Below are 18,692 nucleotides of genomic sequence, written 5' to 3'. Positions count from 1 at the left end.
GCCATCCCAATCTTCTTCGTCTGTCACGTCACAGCATGACCTCCTTCAGTACATCGATGAATCTTCTCTGTGGTCTTTATCCCATTTTTCTCCTGCCTGGAAGCTCCATGTTTCAGCATACTTTGCCCAGTATAGCTAATATCCCGGCTCTGCACATGTCCAAACTATCTCAGCCTTGGCTCTCTAATTTTTCTCCAAAGTGCTCAACCTCAGCTCTGACGTACTCATTTTAAATCCTGCCCATTCTGGTCACTCCCTAAGCATCTTCAGCTCTGCCAAGTCCAACTTGGCTTCGTGACTGTTTTTTGTTGTTGTTCTTTTGTTTTCCAGCCTTTCCTGTCCAGCAGCTTTATAAGATTGAATCACGGTGTTGCATGCATTGTTGTGTCAAACACATTAGCTTTGCCACGAGAAGTTCTATAAACTCTCTATAGGCTTGTCTTGTTAGTCAGTTTCTTTGTATTATTTTTATATATTATTATTAAATAGTGTAAATGTAACACTACCAAAGCTGACAGACAGGGAGGGCCTCATTTTTTTTGTCTGTATCCAAACCATAGATCACACCCGATCTCACAAACATAAATTTACTAACAGTAAAATAAGCTATTATTATTCCATGGGCGGCTGTGATTAAGGTGGTAGAGCGGTCATCTACCAATCAGAACATCAGTAGATCACCATGTGTCAAAGTATCCCTGGGCAATGCTGAACACTGAGTTCCCCCAGATGCCTCCATCAAAATGTAAACGTTAGTCAAAGCACTTAGGCATACATAAAAGTGCTGTATGAATGCACTCTGTGTTTAAAACACACTTTTCTAAACTTACATTGCAAAGTTCAATACATGGGAAAATACTATTGCGTCTAAACTTACTGTAAAGCAATACAGTGACTGATTATTATCTCAGTACACAAGCAGCAAAGCAAGTTTGTTGAAGAAAAAGGGGCCCGTGCAATAAAAGCAATTTAAAATAAAAGTGAAAATACACAACAGTAGCAAAGATCAAGTGAAATCAAGTGAAACCAGGAAATGTTCTGATTGATGTGCATCTTAAGAAAACATTTAAAGAGGTCGCCAACAGTGCTGACCTTATTTCAGGATCAGATAAGTGTCCTCTGCCCAAGGACCTCACCTACAAGCACGCCATTATATAGCTGTGTTATGTTACATATATACCAGATCTTAGAAGTCACTAAATCCTAAAATCAGTTCTAAAACAAGCTATTTGTCATATTCGGTGACCTTTGTTTCATCATTTTAGGTTTTTAAAGTAATAATTACCTGTGATCTGAGAAAGTGGGGCGGAAAATAAAACACATTATTTCCTTCTTAAATACGCGCAAGTCCAAAGCAGATATTGACACAAAATCAAGTAACACACAAAAATTTATTTATAAAGCACATTTAAAACCAAAGTGCTTTACAGTGAAAAGAAAGCGAAAAAAAAGAAAGACTTCCTCTCGAAACGTTCACACTATCTGCACAAAATAACAAAAAGCGCCCCTCCATCTGCGGCCCTAAAGATCAACAGTTACTGAATACGTGATGAAAGTACAAACACCTTAAAAGTAAATAAATCTGCTCAGTTGCTTTATTTTACTGACGAGTGTCTGTGTCATTTTTCATAAACAGCAGAAAACAGCTGCAAAGGCAGCTGATTTTTTACAAGATTTTAGGATCGCGCAGAACAATAAAAAGTTCTTTACACACAATATATCCAAATACCTTGTTCTTACTTTATGTTTCTTTATACACTATATATCTTTAAATTGCTATCAATAATCAGTTATTATAATTATATTTACACATATAAATTATTTGTTCCCATTAAAACTATTACATCTTACAGACTGCATTGCATGCTTCACTTATTTTCTACTTTGTAGCAAACATAAAATAACCCTTGCTTCTCGGATTCTTTTGTGCATGTTGTATCGGGGTAGTAATACATTTACACAGGATACAGAGCAAAACACACAGAGAACTGTTTATTTAAAAGTATAACTATGTGCTGATTCACAAACACCATAAAAAACATATAATGCTAAAATGCATTAAACAGCAAGCAGTTAAATCAGTGTTTACAAATGGCTAAAAATACAAATACTGAGATTTTTTGAAAGTTTAAATTTCAGGAAAGTTTGAGGAATTCTGTCAGCTCGTCTGCTCAAGGATCCGGGGAGCAAAAATCTCTGTGTTATCGTAAAAGTCAGAGACGTAAAATCAAACTAGGAGTTGATGACAAGCACTGGAGTCCAGCGGCACCGAGCTCACACCTGTATTATGTTTCTCCACGAATATTCTTGTTAAAAAATTATTAATGTTCAGAATTATGGTTTGCATCTCATTAAAAAAACAACTACTGTACGTTTACCTTTTTGCAAAAATCAAAGACAGCTTACAAACACACTTTTTTCTTTTTTTACTGAATACAGATGTGGCCGCTGCTTTCATATGATCCAGAAGTAAACAGGGGTTGCAACTTGTGACTATTCAAAAAGAAAAATAATACATACAAGTTATACTTGAGCAGCAGTGCATGACAAATACAGGCTTTCACAGTCATTGTTTGTTGCATGCTGAGGAGCATATGACACTGACAGGAAAGTTAAATGTAGGTCGTTCGCGGGTTTCCATCTGTCACTAAAATTCAGTCTCCCTGTTTCAGCAGTACGGTGGGCTGCAGAGAAAAATGATGAAGATTATTATTATTATTATTATTATTATTTATAAAATATCTTGTTTTTGCTACAACTATCTTGGAGTATGTAAAAAAAAAAAAAGACATACCAAAGTGTTGAAATGTTCTCTGCACACAGCTTTGCTCAACCAGTAGATCAAGAATATGGCAATCAAATTTTCAACAACCAGCAGGGTCATTATCAGCACGCTGATTCCTTGAGCCACCTGTAAAGCAAATCAAAAGCAGGTCGAAGTAGTTCAACTTAACTTGGAATTAAAAAGAAAAAGCAAACCAAACAAAACGAGAGTGACTGTAAGCCGCAGCTTACCTTGGCATCGGTAGGATGATAAGGAAAGAAGACCAAGGCGAGAGAAAATGCTGCAACTGACCAGAAGAAGCTGATAATGTTCAGAGAGAACGACAACTTTGTCTGAAAGATTAAAAAACACATTTCATTAGAAGCATCAACCGCACCAGTGCTACCAATGTGGGTTTAGCGTGTTCCCCATTTAGGACAACAGTCTGAGTTCGAAAGAAGAACTTTTTAAAGAAGCTCTCCGTTCAGGTTCAAGTGAATGTTACATATCTATAACTCAACGCATCTGTGTAAAACCATAAAAACTGTTTCCTGACATAATGAAGTAATGATAATTAATACATGCATAATAATATATTTTTTCCCCTGATCAAGGCAATAGTCACTGTTATGTCATAATTTTTATGCCAAATTGTATGTAATCAGCAGAAATTTTTTTTTCTATGAAAAGTAATTTCACATGAAAACAAAACCTTAATTTTAAATCAAATTACTCACCACATGCATGTTTGGAAATTTTCCTGCAGCAAAGGACAGCATACCACAGACCACAAACTGCAATAATAATACACATAAATTGTTGAAAGCATGAAAAAAATTCTTTCCAAATAACAAAAAGTTTTAGCAATTTGCTTAAATCCCCCCAAAACAAAGCATTTTTGTTTGTTTTTACCAGAATACTCGGTAGAGTGTAGAGGAGCACGCTTGGACTGTTTTTTTGAACCAGTCCAAGTGTGAAAAGAAACACACCAGCGATGGCTTGAGCTGCCTGATAAAAAAGAGAAATCATACTAATAAGCAGAAAATAGTGTGCATAATGTATAAACGAGCAGGGAATTATTTGGATAAAATGCAAATTATTTCTTTACACTTATTTAATGCACGGCCGCCTGCCTTTCCATCCGCTTAGAAGGAAGTTTAAACTTACTCCCATAGGTGTAGGTTTCCCCTTAATAACAAAGACCTTGTAGGAGTCTCTGAAGACACAGTGGAATTTCTCTGGCATCAGCTGACCATCTCGGAGATCCCTGAGACTTCCAATTGGAATGGTGATGATCATTGATTCATCACATACGAATGTCTTCCTCATTCTCCTGTGAACGAGATGAAAACTCTTTTAAGCACCTTGTAGCAGTTACTGAGGTGATCTCTGCAAAACACGCAATACCTTTTTTCTTCTTCTCCTCTGAAGTTGATTCAGACTTGAATTTCTCTTCTTTGGCTCTTCTTTGAGTTTGACAAGGAAATGACCTGACGCATCAGTTGTCTTTGTTTCTGAACCCCCCCCCCCCCCCCCCCACGCCACAAACACACATGCACACCTCCCATCCCCCTTCTTTCACACCCACAAAAGGCTTGCATGCAAACTTCGGCCAAGATTTAAAGCTGACCTAACGTAAAATCTAATATTTCAATGAACATTGTTTTTAAAAAATCCTTCACAAATCATGTTTAGGAATAAGAATAAAACACTTGATAGAACATATGTTAGTGAGGCACGGAAACTTGAGGACATTATTATGGCAGATTTTTTTTTTTCAGAGGGAGGAAGTTGAAGGGCACGATGACCTCATCTGTGAGCTGCAGGGAAGTTGAATTCATGCCTAAAGAGAAAGACTCATGAGCGAGACAGATGCAGACTGTGAATTAGAGACTGCTCAAGCCCAACGGGGTAAGACTCTCGATCTTCTCTACTACACTGAAAAAAATCGTTGCTAAAATATATATATTTGCATTTGTGCACATCCATCTGTATATATTTGTAGATTTGATTTTTCATGTTAGAAAAAAATAATTTTAAAAATCATTAAAGCCTATGTGGATTACAGCTGCTGTCACAATCCACTTTTTGTCGTTTTTACTCTCACTCGGTTTGATGATAACTAACATTATTTTTTGTCGTTTTTTGGCCTGTAAATGTGTGACTCTTTAAACGGCTATAAATCTAACACATAATATCTTTCACTTTTGAATTTTCTTGCTGTCTCTTGAAACAAATTCAGTAAAACAGTATCGTGTGTTGTATCCACCATATATGGCAAAGAAGTAGCAATAGTATATGCAACTGTCTCCTGAATGCAGCACAATAACTATAAATAATCACCTCACGGTGTTAGAAAAAGTTCAAGGAAACCTTCGTTCTTACTTTTTAAAATCCTGCTGAAAGATTTTTTTCAGATAATTTAAGTATTGTGGTTGAAGTAAACATTACGGCAACATTTCTTTCATATGTGTTATCATCCGTCCCTTGTAGTGGACATCAGGTCTTGTTTGCTCGCAGGCTGATGTGATGTAATGATATTCTTCCATTTTTCTGTGCATTTCTTTCTATTTCATTAATATTAAAACTGTTAAATCCTGGAATACTGTTATTATAACAAAGAACTCCTCATAGTCAAACGTTTTTTCCATTCTGTGCATGTAAATACTCCCCTAAACCTGGGTTTAACAATGATCACGGATGGCATTACAGAGGACTGAGCGAGAAAGGATCTTACTAGGACCTGTAGAAGGGGAGTCGGACTCAGTGCTGTCAGGAGATGAGGTGGAGGAGGCCAGATTGAAGGGTTTTGAGGGCCCTGAACAGGAGCAAAATGATGACACTCTATTATGGATAGGAAGCATTGTGTAAGTTAGGACTCGGAAGTTGTGGGATTGTGTTTCTCAGCGGCCGTACAGGACACCGACCTGTGAAGGGACTCATCCTTCGGTGGTCTCAGCGTTGTGCTCAGGACCTCAGGACCTAATTATTTTCTGTCACTTTGATGGAAGCCTAATCTGTCTTGACCTATATATACTACTAGGAATCACTAAATTTGAGTCATGCGTGAACACAGATATGTTGAAGAGTATTTTCGGTTTTAATGTTGCCTTTGGAGATGAGCACCTCCCTCTGGTCTGGTATGTGCTGACATTTTTTTTTCTAAAACCTAGTTACCTATTTTCCGTCTGATATAATCAGCGCCAGCTGTGGTTATGAGCAATGTTGTTCTGTTTTCATTTTTCATGTTAAAAATAATTCTCTGGTTGAAACTGAATTGATGAAGACAGGAGAGGTAAAGCTTAATGCACTTCTAGTATGAATTATATAAATCAAAAGCTGGTGTGTCTGTGTGAAACAAGGCTTTTCCTTCTCTAGAAATTGTAAGCCCTTTATCAAAGAATACTATACTATACTATACTATAAAACGTGGAAGCTGCCATTCCTGTTATTTTGAAAAGAAAGTCCATGTGCTCTTGTTAGCCAGGCCCCACAAATGTGTTATCAATAGAAAGACCAGGATGTCTTCTTGACCACACAGTAGGGCTCATACAGAGTGCATAAAGTGTATTCTCATAGTTATGCCCTCTGCAGAGGACAAAAGGGATTGCTGGATCTTTTACATGCACGGTTACATTACAGTATTATATTTAAAAAAATACCATGTAGCTGTTCTCAAGGCCTTTGCAGTAGTTGCGCCATATAAAAAAAGCACCACACAACATACACAAGTTAACAATTAGCTAACAATGATTTAATTATGCCCCGCGACCCTGAAAAGGATAAGCGGGAGCAAATGGATGGATGGATGATAATGAAAACAATTATCTCTCCAGACCAGAAGCACCATGGCCTGCGCTGATGTTGATATGGACATCCATGATGAGGACGATTGCCACAGAGGTGGACAGAGGGAGCAGCCAGTAGTGCGTTATTATCAGGCCTCTGAAATGATACCAGACAAGAAAGGGCCACTGCACGATCTGATGCAGAAACATCCAGCTGTGTTGGGGGTAAGAGGACTCAAACAACAGTCTTTGTGAAGTGTGAATTTGAGTGATGTGCCACAGAGCGATTGCACGCTGATGGTTGCTAATGCCAGCAAAAGGAGAAAATACAATAATACAAACTACTTTGTCAACAAAGATATGAGCAGTCATTAAACCCTATAAGCTCTCATAAATGCCCAAAATTTAATGACCTGCATAACCTCTCACATTGGATTTGTTTTGTTTTGTCTGCTATTTAAGAATATGCTTCACACTTTGTATGTTGCACATCGAGAAAAAAAAGCAAGGACCAAAGCTGTTTTATTTTCTCACACCTAAATGTATGAATCCTTTTTTCAAACGTTGCATAGACATCCACAGGGGAATTTTTATTTCTTACTTTTTAATTTCATGTTTAAAAACATTTATGAATGTTCATGCAAAGCACATATGATGTGTAGACCTACCCAAAATAACAAGAGCACTCTGAGCAGATGTGGGCAGTAGCAACAGGAAATGCTTGGTGTTTTTGTTGCTTCATGTATAAAAACTGTTTCATATAACCCTTTATAATGTGCTAGTTGGTAAAAAGTGTGCACAATTGCTTTTAAAACTAAAGGATAGATAATAAAGTTCACAAACTTATTTATTTAATATTAATACCATCGAACAATTGCTCATAATCAACTTCTTTGCCTTCATTTGCTTATGTAGGCATGTTTATTAGCTCTTTAGAGTAATGACCTACAGTAACTGATTATCATGCATAAGAACAGTTTTCCACATTAAAATTAATTAAGAATGTTCTCTTTAGGAATTCATGAATAAAAAAGGGTTATTGTAAGAGGATCTGAGATTGATCTGTCCTGTTGCTGTGTGAATGTGTCTAGGATTTATTAAGTTACCTGTATTTTACCAGCCACCGAGATACTGTCAATCCATCCAATTTACAAGAGAGATGGGATCATACAAAATGTTTTTATTTTATTGTATAAAATACAACATACGCATCATAAAATACAAAATCTACAGTATAACAAACAATATACTAATATCCACCACAACCACATTAAAAAAAGTTCATCCACATCTCATTAACTGTTTCCTATAATTCAACAATAGATATACGCGTCAAAGTTTAACCCTTTCTGCAAACTAGTCCATGCCACAGTACGTAGTACGAAAACACAGCTTTCACCAGGTCTGTCAAAACCCTCGGCACATCTAATAGCAAATGTTAGTGGCACATAGCTGGTAACTATTGGTACTTGGACAGAGATGGGTACAAAGTACAAACTGGGAGTTTACCCAGTATCGTTACCTACCATAGAGAATGCGATTCGGAGACTTTGCAATAAATTGTAGAGAAGTGTGGTACGCTGAAACAAGAATCTGTATACCTGAGGAGGTGGCGAGCAGTACAGTACATCTATACTATACTATATCTATACTATCTATAAATCTATACTATAATAAATAGTACATCTATACTATAATAAATCATAGAAAGAAAAGTTGCTTGAAGCCATTTTTTCTTAGAAGAAACTGTAAAGTAATTTTGATTCATCAAATAAAAACCTTCGCTGTGAGCTTCCTGGAAAGATTAGCAATGTGCACATTATAAAAAGCTTATCATTTACCCATACACCCAAACACTTGTATGTGTCGAATATAACAGTGGCTAAAATCATCAAACCGCTGTTAGCGAGCTTTTCAGAAGACCATAAACAATGTTTTGTAAATGTTTCTCATAGCTGTCCACAGCACAATGCCGTTTTCTGTCCAGGGCACTTATCATGTGAACACAATAGTTTTCATTTGTAAAGTAATATTGTTGCACCCAGGCGTGCATGGGATAATGATGTTTCTTTTCGTATATGATCATGTGAAAATGAAACTTTTCATGGGACCTGAATAAAAGCTGACGTTTTGTCAGTTTGTTGGTGTGGAGCAGTCCGGTGCATGTAATCCTCCCCGGACTGGAGGTCTCAGCAAATTCACTCCTAGGTCAAACTGTGCAACGCTCAGAGAAATTGCAAAAAACCCAAGAGCCACATCTCAGGCTCTACAGGCCTCAGTTAGCGTGTTAAATGTTAAATGTTTATGACCGTACAGTTTTAAAAAAGCCTAAATTGAATAACTTGTTTGGAAAACGTGCCAAAAGAAAGAATCTTCTCCCTAGAAAGAACACGGCTGCACAGTTTAGGTTTGCAAAATTGGATCTGAAGCAAGCTACAAGACTTCTGGAATCTTTTGGGCATGTGAGACCAAAGCAGAGATGTTTGACAAAATGCACAGCAGCATGTTTGGCAACCCCCCCCCCCCCCCAAAAAAACAAAAACGCAGCATATTAACTCATTCACTGCCAGCCATTTTCAAATCAGGTAACTCCCCACTGCCAGGGTTTTTGAGCATTTTTACTCATTTTTGAAGAGCCACAGAAAACTGTGTGTTATGATCATATAAACGCTGAACCTACCAAAATGAAGAACAGACTCTCTTCTTTCATCCAAAAAAAAAAAGCTTGTTTCTACCATTTTCCATTCCTTCGTAATCAGCTGTAGAAGAGAGGTGGGTTCCACCAAAAATGCCTGTTTTGACCAAAAAAAGGGAGAAAACGAGCTTTTTGTGAAAAATACATTTCAAGCAGAAAAGTGCCTTTGACACTAATATTTCTTGCTTTGTGACACCTCTAACATATAAAATAGTTTTTCACTTCTATAAAACAGAAATAACACTGAGAAAGGTTATGTTTTATCAAAACAATTTATTTACAAATATATGAAAAAATAAAATTCACTGACAAGCTGCCCGAGGTTGTATTCTAGCCCCTCCCATTGAAAAACGTAATTGACATCTATAGACGTCAATGGCAGTGAATGAGTTAACAGAAACACCCCATACGAACTGTCAAACATAGAGGGTGGAGGTGTGATGATTTGTGCTTATTTTTGCAGCTACAGGTGACTGTAAACTCCTTTATATATCAAATTATTTTAGAGACAAACATGAGGTCATCTGTCCAACAGCAACAGTTTTGCTGAAAAGCAGCTCATACAACAGGCCAGTAGAAAAGCTGAAAAAACAACCCCAAAAAGAAGATAATCAAGATGGTGCAATAGCCCAATGAAAATCCAGACCACAACTCTAATTGAAATGCCCTGGCTGTGGCAAGAGCTGTATATAAATGAATGCCCACAAACCTCAATGAACCTAAAGCTTTTGTAAAGAAGAGTGAGGCACAATTCTTCCCCACCAGTGTGAGAGACTGATAAACTATACATACATACAGGAACTTGAAGTTATTGCTGCTAAAAGTGGCTCTAGAAGCTGTTGAATCATGGGGTGTGAAAAAGAAACTGCTGTGAAAAATTAGCCGACTGTGAAAAATCTTTTTCAAATAACTGCATTTGTCATGAAGCGATCCTTATCTTTCTGAGCTTTATATAACAGGTGAATGCATCCCTCTTATGTTAGGCTCACAAGCCCCCCACAGCACAGTGTAATCTCAAATAGGCCGACCAATAAAACCATGAACTCGCTAAATGCATGAATAAAAATAAGTCCAGGTTCTACAATATCTCTGTCTTTTCACATGCAGTCCATCTGATAAACAGAAATGTGTTACCACAGCTTGTTGGCTTAATCACTTTCCTCTACTACCTCCAGGCCACGGCCACAAGTCTGTGTCAATAAGAAGCCTTTAAAGGTGACAATGAAGAAATCAAGAATTCAGACTTCGTCTATGATGTGATCCATGCTTGAGAACTCACTACAGAATGCTTCCTAATGCGAAATACAGTTGACCTAAATGCTTCTGCAAGGGCCTCAATTCAATTAAACCCCAGGCACTTTCACGCATTTCATTCCTTCTTAGAAAGGCCGAAAATAAATCTTAAAAAAAGACTGTTGATCTTAATGCCATGTAAATATTAATAATTTGATGTCTCTGTTGCTCCTTCAGTCTTTGCAGATGGTGAGTGGCCTCCTCAGCATCGGAGTGGGAATAGTTTTTGCAGCAACCCAGGAGATCCATGAGTCGCTTTTCTCTCTGTTCAGAGTTTCCCAACTGAGCGGCTCGCTGGTACGTCTCTGCTCAAACAGAAAATTACGTACTAAGTAGAGAAGACTAATTTCTGGTACTTTCTAAACTCTATTTTCCTCCTTTGCAGTTCATAATCGCCGGAATTGTTTCCAACCTGTTGTTCAAATACCCAGCATTGCTTAGTGTGAGTAAAACCCAGCACAAGTCTGACAGATAATACAGCTACAGATGGTGAATGTGATCATTAGTTTAAAGAATACTGTGTTTTTGTTGTTGTTTTTTTACAGGTGTGCCTCACAGTAAACGGCGGCTGCATTATTGTGGCCTTTCTTGCAGTTCTTCTGATAAGCGTCGACCTGGCCAAGTGGGATCCACAAAATGAAGATCATCTGAGGGTAAGACACGTTATAAATATGACAAAACAAAACTGTTCCTTTATAATTTTGTAAAAGAAATGTAATGTTTTTATTTGTTTCTAGCAGATGGAGATACTGGAGCTTTGTGTACTGGGGCTTGAAGTTTCCCTCTCTGCAGTCCTCTGCTTCTGGTTCTCCAAAGAGAAACGTGCAAAAAACAAATAATCAAACTGATGAAATTTACTGAGAAGAAAGTGAGGATAAATAATACTATTCTGTAAATAAAGTGTTTGAATGAAGAGGAATAGGGAACAATATATTTATGCTTAAAAGAAGTTAAGTGATGCAAACCTTTAGTGTTTTCTATAGTCTGAGTGTGGCTTTCAGTTTTGTCTCAATTGTCTATACTGGAGTACAAACCCCCGCTGCACAGCCTGGGCTGTGGTCTGTGTGTAAAGACTGACTCGGACTGAGAACACAGGACTTGTGGTAAACGAGTGTCAGCTTCTCTCATGTGCAGGAAAAACCACCTTTTTTCTACTCAGCCCCTGCATCTCTTTGTTTAACGGTAGTGCTGAGTCTCTTAGTTCACTTCTGTATATTTGCAAGGGTCCCTCTGTGTGTGGTTTTTACACATACTTTTTTTATCAGTGGAAATATCGGTTGCATGTTTTTGCGTGCACTCACACTTTTGAGATGTTTTCACGCACTGAGCGTTATGCTCAACTTTGAAGACTTTTGTATGTAAAAGAACAGCTTCCCCCAGTGTAACAACAAATACAACCACGTGTTTAAAACATTTTAATCTTCTGTACAAGGACTGACTGCAAGAGAAGTGCGACAGTACAACATTGTCGGGATTGGTCAGCTATGTTTTGTTTTGTAAAATACATCTACAGTATAAACACATGGCTAGCTTACAAAAAAAATGTACAGACCTCTGACGTACCATCACGACAGCGTATATTATGTGTCAGTTATACATTTACAGTATTGTAACGAAATGTCATGTAATAAGTTGCATTTTAGTCATTAAAGTTGTAGTGCTGTGAAGCTTTAATCCGCTTATTTTTCCCGTCTCCTCGCCGTGACGTACAAGCTGCTGCCTCCTGCAGACCTCAAAGCTGCAAAGAAATGCAAAACGAAAAATGTTAAAAGACGTGTAAAAAATACTTTTTTTAATATGATGCAATCAGAAAGGTTTAAGTTGAGTAAACATGCAGCATTAAGCATGTCAGTTAAGAAAACACTCCCAATACACCTTTTAATAAAGCAAAACCACATCGCATGCTAGATGAACACCTGTCAACTGTAAAATGCTTAGTGATTTTAAGGCATCAGGGTTTCACACAACATCAGGAAGGTGAGCAAAACTGTGCACTGTCTAAAAAAACGACCAAAACAACACAACCTTCAGCAGTTGAAATAAAGATGCCAGCTTTTTCTTTACTAAATGTTTTATTTGTGTGGCACTTAAAGCAAAAACATTCAAATTTTTTTTTTTAACCTGTAATGTTTATTAAATGTATTAAAGTTGGACAGAAAGTACATGAGTGATTTATTTATTTGTCACAACGCATACCTTTAATATGCTTAAAGGTAGAGGGATCATAAAAAGCTTTTACCTATCAGGACACCCAGTTCTTACCAGCTTTTAAAAGATATAAATAAATAAACTGTGTTATTATCTATGCAGTCAAAATGCAGAAGCAGCGTGTAAAAAACGAAGTACGGTGCACAATTCAGGAGGCTGTATAACCACTTTTAGCAACAGTAACTGGAAGTTATGGTTTTCTGTGTGACCTTATCATTTTCTCACACAACTGTGAAGAAACTTTGGTCTTTATTACTACAGTGTTTCACGTTACTGAGGTTTGTATTTGCTTATCTGCTGCGCTCTTAACTTCAAGAACTGGACGTTGACTGGACGGCAGAACCATGATTCTGCTGTACTCTGTAATTTGGGCCAAGCTTTAGCTGTTGGAGAGGTGGCCTCACATTTGATGCTAGAATACTTTTGTATAAAGAAAAGTTCACGGTCAACTCTGTGATTGCAAGGTGCCCAGGTTCTGTGTTTGAAAAACAGGCCCCAAATCATCACTCCTCCTCCTCCGCGCTTGACAGTTTTGAGGTGTTTTGAGGTGTTTGTGGTGATATGCTGTGTTTGCTTTTTACCAAACATGGTGCTGTTCATAACTGCCAAACATCTCCAGTTTCACCCTCTTTCTAATTATACTGTCACACACTTAACATGTGAAGTGACATGTGTAGCGTCTGAGATGTAGCTCTGCGTATCGAACGGTCCGACCGCAGCAATTTGCTGGGAACGTTTGGCAAATGTCTTGAGCGTTACATTTGAGAATAAAAGGTTCTCTAGTTTGTAAAGAATTACTTTAAATTGTTTGGAAAATGACCCTGAAACCCTTCCTACACCTGAATGCTCCAAACCTGCAGAATTCCCAGACTTTTTCTTTGATCGAGGTTCTCACGCTTGCTCAACAGCGCCTGGCTGTTACTTACGCTCTTCATACTTAATTCTTCACACGCTGCTTCTGCATTTTGCTTAGTTTGGTGTTACATAAACATCGATAGCGTGTCATTTAAATAACCTTTAGAGCCACTAAGGACAAGATTATCTTAGAATTTAAAGAGCCTATGGTGTCTTTTTTTTTTTTTATAAAAATATATTACATCTACACGTTAATACTGCCAGCTGCACTGGCTATTTTATAAATGCCTTGTTTTTAAAAAAAATAAAATTTCTTCCACTTTTTGAGCTAAAAAACAGCAAGATTCTTAAAAACGCAAAACTCACACAGATACTATACAAAAAAAAATCACTCTTAAAACATAACATGCATGTGTTCAAGCATGCACAATCTCAACAACACGTGTTTTTATTATGATACTCGCTTCACCCTCATGCCAAAAAAGGTAGAGAAACATGAAAAAGAGCCAAACCACCCATCAGAAGGACAGCCCACTAAACCCATCAGGACAAACTCCCACGCAGCACACAACACAAAAGAATTTTTTTTTTTTTCACACATATTAGTATTCAGGCCACGGCTACATCCTCACAGTTGTTAATGAGGTTGTGAAGGGAACATTACAGATGTCCACCCCTGTGACATCGGTTACTTACTGAGCTAAAACCCCTCAGCTCTGAGTCAGACCAATGTAGACAGGCCTACTGCTATATGAGAGGTCTTGCTCTGGTAAAAACAAAAGAGCAAAAAGTAGTGAGTGAAACTATAGAAGCAACTACAGTGGGGCAAAAAAGTATTTAGTCAGCCACCGATTGTGCAAGTTCCCCCACCTAAAATGATGACAGAGGTCAGTAATTTGCACCAGAGGTACACTTCAACTGTGAGAGACAGAATGTGAAAAAAAAATAAATCCATGAATCCACATGGTAGGATTTGTAAAGAATTTATTCGTAAATCAGGGTGGAAAATAAGTATTTGGTCAATAACAAATATACAACTCAATACTTTGTAACATAACCTTTGTTGGCAATAACAGAGGTCAAACGTTTACTATAGGTCTTTACCAGGTTTGCACACACAGTAGCTGGTATTTTGGCCCACTCCTCCATGCAGATCTTCTCGAGAGCAGTGATGCTTTGGGGCTGTCGCCGAGCAACACGGACTTTCAACTCCCGCCACAGATTTTCTATGGGGTTGAGGTCTGGAGACTGGCTAGGCCACTCCAGGACTTTCAAATGCTTCTTACGGAGCCACTCCTTTGTTACCCGGGCGGTGTGTTTTGGATCATTGTCATGTTGGAAGACCCAGCCTCGTTTCATCTTCAAAGTTCTCACTGATGGAAGGTGGTTTTGGCTCAAAATCTCACGATACATGGCCCCATTCATTCTGTCCTTAACACGGATCAGTCGTCCTGTCCCCTTGGCAGAAAAACAGCCCCATAGCATGATGTTTCCACCCCCATGCTTTACAGTAGGTATGGTGTTCTTGGGATGCAACTCAGTATTCTTCTTCCTCCAAACACGACGAGTTGAGTTTATACCAAAAAGTTCTACTTTGGTTTCATCTGACCACATGACATTCTCCCAATCCTCTGCTGTATCATCCATGTGCTCTCTGGCAAACTTCAGACGGGGCTGGACATGCACTGGCTTCAGCAGCGGAACACGTCTGGCACTGCGGGATTTGATTCCCTGCCGTTGTAGTGTGTTACTGATGGTGACCTTTGTTACTTTGGTCCCAGCTCTCTGCAGGTCATTCACCAGGTCCCCCCGTGTGGTTCTGGGATCTTTGCTCACCGTTCTCATGATCATTTTGACCCCACGGGATGAGATCTTGCGTGGAGCCCCAGATCGAGGGAGATTATCAGTGGTCTTGTATGTCTTCCATTTTCTGATGATTGCTCCCACAGTTGATTTTTTCACACCAAGCTGCTTGCCTATTGTAGATTCACTCTTCCCAGTCTGGTGCAGGTCTACAATACTTTTCCTGGTGTCCTTCGAAAGCTCTTTGGTCTTGGCCATGGCGGAGTTTGGAGTCTGACTGTTTGAGGCTGTGGACAGGTGTCTTTTATACAGATGATGAGTTCAAACAGGTGCCATTCATACAGGTAACGAGTGGGGGACAGAAAAGCTTCTTACAGAAGACGTTACAGGTCTGTGAGAGCCAGAGATTTTCCTTGTTTGAGGTGACCAAATACTTATTTTCCACCCTAATTTACGAATAAATTCTTTACAAATTCTACCATGTGAATTCATGGATTTTTTTTTCACATTCTGTCTCTCACAGTTGAAGTGTACCTCTGGTGCAAATTACTGACCTCTGTCATCATTTTAAGTGGGGGAACTTGCACAATCGGTGGCTGACTAAGTACTTTTTTGCCCCACTGTACTTCTGCTTCAAGACATCCACCTTAAAAATAACATTTAAATAACCAGTTCCCCTTTACAGGACACTCTGCTTCATTAGTATAGCTGTCTAATAAGGAGTGTGCGCTTCGTAGCTAAAGATCCAGGTGTAGATAACGTGATGAAAACATATATATTTTCAAGAAAAGACCTTAAAAGGTTTGCAGATGATGGACGGCCTGCTTTATGTGAAGTGCAGTATTATGTAAATTAAAATGAGTAAAATAAGTAAATTATGTTTCCAGCTTGAAGTTTCTTTAAAAAGTAGTTTTATATTTCTTGTTCAACAGTTTTTAAACTGTTTTTTGAACAGCTGTTCTTTCCTATCCTAATGTTGTTGCTGTTTGCAAAAAAAAAGATTTCAGAGAGACATTTTAGAATAACATGAGCGTAGATGTAAATAACTGCTCATTTCTGCCTCAGCTGTTTTATCTTAAAAACTATAAACTACAATAACAGGCACATATAGCTGCAGCCAATCCAGACAGTCATGCAGTTTCTTTGCAGAAAATGTTCAAAATGCTTTACAAACGTTGCTCGCTTCATCAAATTACAGCCTTATTTATGCAATTTTTGCCACTAATGTCCAAATGAGTCTGTCGAACTGTCATCACACTTTGGATCGTTTAGTTGTCTCGCGCTCGCGGGCATCGTCTGTGTATTTACGATTCCTTAGAAAAGACTGCGTGCTGCAGCAGCTGCACCTGCCTCTCACGCTCGGGCTTAGAAAGAGAGAAAGATCACGCTTCCAGATTAAGAACGGCGAAAATGCGTGACAGATGAATTCAGAAACGAAGCCGACATGTTCAAAGATCAGCACGTTGCTGGGAGGGAGTGCATGTCTGAAAGGGGTTTCAGGAAATGTCACTTGGACTGAAAAGTCCTGTTGATTAGTTTTGGTTTGTTTGTGGTGACCTGTTATATATGTTGTACAAAGAGATGTTGTATTATTTAGCCCACCTGCGTTTATTAACTGAATGGAAAATGACTGTCAGAAACAAATGATGCAGTTGAATAACAGTGGAAACTGCTAACACTAACCACAATGACCACACATACAATTTAACACTTTTAAAAAAAAAGGTTTCCACAAAAACCTTAACTGAGTGGCAACTGAGCGTGTTTTGTCTTGGTCTTTTCTGCTTTCCAGACTGCTACACAGAATCAAAGAGGCACATATGAACCACAAATAGGGAACAATGTGCCAAAGTTAAATGACAACTTCTTAGAAAGCTGTAACATGAAAATTATCATAGGAGAAGGGAAGAAGTGAAGCTAGGCAGAGGTAAAGTATGAAAAAATGTGATGGCTGCAACAATACAGCCTCAGTTTTCTTTTACATATATAACAATAACAATGACGGAAATCAAACACTCACTGCTGTGATAAACTTGGTGCCTTGGGGCTGGAGGTCTTCATCTTTCTGGAAAATCGAGGGCTCTGCTATGGAGGATGGAGGTGTGGTGGAGCAGAGGAAAGAAGAGGACTCATTGTTGTTGTAAGATTCCATGGTGACGTTGGTGTGCCCGGGTACGGCGAGCGTATTCAGTCCTGTCACACTTTCACTGGATGTACACTGAGAGGATGTCTCAGAGCTCTCAATGACTGTCACAGAAAGCGTGGAGAAAAATTAGATATATAAATAAAGCAATACAAGATCAGCAAGACAGGACTCTGTTCCCTTCATTCACAGCTTGAGTTTAAAATTTTCTGTCATTTGCACGTTATTAAAGTGTTCAAAAAGACATTTATTTACACATTTTATGTGTAGGAATTTGTGACTTTGGTGACTCCTTGTGGTAGCAGCAAACACGACACCTAACTGCATGTTTTATTTACATGTCTACTTATTTGTTCTATTGTTTATCATGCAATGCAGTTTTGTGTAATAATTTTGGGTTAGTTTGAAGTGCAAATTACCAAAGTTTGCTCTGTTCTGTGCTCTGTGATTAGATTGGATAAGGTTCACACTTGAGAAACTGTGAACAAACAAAACAAAACCGGCGAATGCACATCTGGTCACTCACTCATGGAGGGCTGGCTCACGGTGTCCTGCTCCAGCTCATCTTCCTCTATGCAGTCATAGGGCCACTGGGTAAAGGAGGGAACGCTGCCTGCTGGGTGCGAAAGTGTGTGCGGGTGAGAGGGTGAGGAGTACAGGTGGAGATTGAGGGAGCCCAGCAGGGAGGAGGACGACTGGCTGCTGGAGGAGGAGGTGCTGCTGTTGGAGATGGTGGAGTGAGGCCTCTTGAACGAGGCCACGTGTTCAAATGAGGACACTGCGATGGACGCTCTCGTCCTCGACTCTGGCGTTAGAGAGAAGTGAAGTGAGCTGTTAGATAAGCAACAATGAAAACCAATGTTGTGGTACTTTATTTGTTATCACACCTTCAGAAAGATTAATGCATTAATTGTACTGATTATGACGCAAATAGCAAACACAGATATTCCATTAGAAAGAAAAAGAATATTTAGTTCCCAAAGTCAGCTCACCTGCCCCCTTCATGGTATACTCAATGGCTCTGTCACTGATAGCTGCGTCACTTGGCTTGATGTCCATGAACGGTTTGCTTCCAATTCCCATAGACACCATCTCCAGCATGCGCAGCTCTACAATCCCAACACAAAAATATCTCCAATGACT

General features: G+C 38.7%; 3 protein-coding genes across 5 annotated transcripts in view; 1 reads left to right on the top strand and 2 right to left on the bottom strand.

Moving 5' to 3' along the window:
• Window positions 1–1,273: 1,273 nt before the first annotated feature.
• Window positions 1,274–4,238, bottom strand: LOC147319393 (uncharacterized). Its single transcript, XM_086309995.1, has 7 exons — window positions 4,172–4,238; window positions 3,932–4,097; window positions 3,677–3,772; window positions 3,502–3,558; window positions 3,016–3,117; window positions 2,795–2,911; window positions 1,274–2,684 (listed from the first exon to the last, which is right to left on the bottom strand). The coding sequence occupies exons 2-7, from the start codon at window positions 4,091–4,093 to the stop codon at window positions 2,655–2,657; spliced, it is 564 nt and encodes a 187-aa protein (XP_086166121.1). The 5' UTR covers window positions 4,094–4,097; window positions 4,172–4,238; the 3' UTR covers window positions 1,274–2,654.
• A 305-nt stretch (window positions 4,239–4,543) lies between these two features.
• Window positions 4,544–12,702, top strand: LOC147319392 (uncharacterized). Of its 2 annotated transcripts, none has more exons than XM_086311988.1 (6): window positions 4,544–4,675; window positions 6,601–6,777; window positions 10,718–10,837; window positions 10,926–10,982; window positions 11,086–11,193; window positions 11,281–12,702. In XM_086311988.1, the coding sequence occupies exons 2-6, from the start codon at window positions 6,613–6,615 to the stop codon at window positions 11,377–11,379; spliced, it is 549 nt and encodes a 182-aa protein (XP_086168114.1). In that variant the 5' UTR covers window positions 4,544–4,675; window positions 6,601–6,612; the 3' UTR covers window positions 11,380–12,702. The 2 variants fall into 2 exon arrangements, with proteins under 2 accessions (XP_086168114.1, XP_086168113.1); XM_086311987.1 differs by having other exon boundaries at window positions 11,278–12,702.
• Window positions 11,292–18,692, bottom strand: part of plekhg4b (pleckstrin homology domain containing, family G (with RhoGef domain) member 4B) — a 27,198-nt gene continuing 19,797 nt past the window's right edge. Inside the window, exons 20-24 of one of the 2 annotated variants that reach the window (XM_086311985.1) lie at window positions 18,542–18,658; window positions 18,076–18,354; window positions 17,427–17,653; window positions 14,300–14,369; window positions 11,293–12,278 (exon numbers count right to left, since the gene is read on the bottom strand). In XM_086311985.1, coding sequence (XP_086168111.1) covers window positions 14,325–14,369; window positions 17,427–17,653; window positions 18,076–18,354; window positions 18,542–18,658 — 668 coding nt within the window. In that variant the 3' untranslated portion in view covers window positions 11,293–12,278; window positions 14,300–14,324. Of the gene's footprint in view, window positions 12,279–14,299; window positions 14,370–17,426; window positions 17,654–18,075; window positions 18,355–18,541; window positions 18,659–18,692 lie in introns of both variants that reach the window. The other variant, XM_086311986.1, reaches the window with a different exon arrangement.

The sequence above is a fragment of the Aulonocara sp. 'chitande type north' Nkhata Bay genome, linkage group LG11 (genome assembly GCF_057382095.1).
Source record: "Aulonocara sp. 'chitande type north' Nkhata Bay isolate Kocher_YH1m ecotype deep benthic linkage group LG11, A_spYH_male_GT1.1, whole genome shotgun sequence".
NCBI lineage: Eukaryota > Metazoa > Chordata > Actinopteri > Cichliformes > Cichlidae > Aulonocara > Aulonocara sp. 'chitande type north' Nkhata Bay.
This window is presented reverse-complemented; position numbering and strand designations above follow the sequence as displayed.

Excerpts from the sequence above, each read along its gene's own strand:
- LOC147319392 (XM_086311987.1), top strand. The coding sequence starts at position 6,613 with ATGGCCTGCGCTGATGTTGATATGGACATCCATGATGAGGACGATTGC. Across the intron at positions 6,778-10,717 it reads AACATCCAGCTGTGTTGGGG|TCTTTGCAGATGGTGAGTGG; the intron begins GTAAGAGGACTC and ends TTGCTCCTTCAG. Across the intron at positions 10,983-11,085 it reads AATACCCAGCATTGCTTAGT|GTGTGCCTCACAGTAAACGG; the intron begins GTGAGTAAAACC and ends GTTTTTTTACAG.
- LOC147319393 (XM_086309995.1), bottom strand. The coding sequence starts at position 4,093 with ATGAGGAAGACATTCGTATGTGATGAATCAATGATCATCACCATTCCA. Across the intron at positions 3,118-3,501 it reads AATTTCCAAACATGCATGTG|ACAAAGTTGTCGTTCTCTCT; the intron begins GTGAGTAATTTG and ends TTAATCTTTCAG. Across the intron at positions 2,685-2,794 it reads GAGAACATTTCAACACTTTG|CCCACCGTACTGCTGAAACA; the intron begins GTATGTCTTTTT and ends TTTTCTCTGCAG.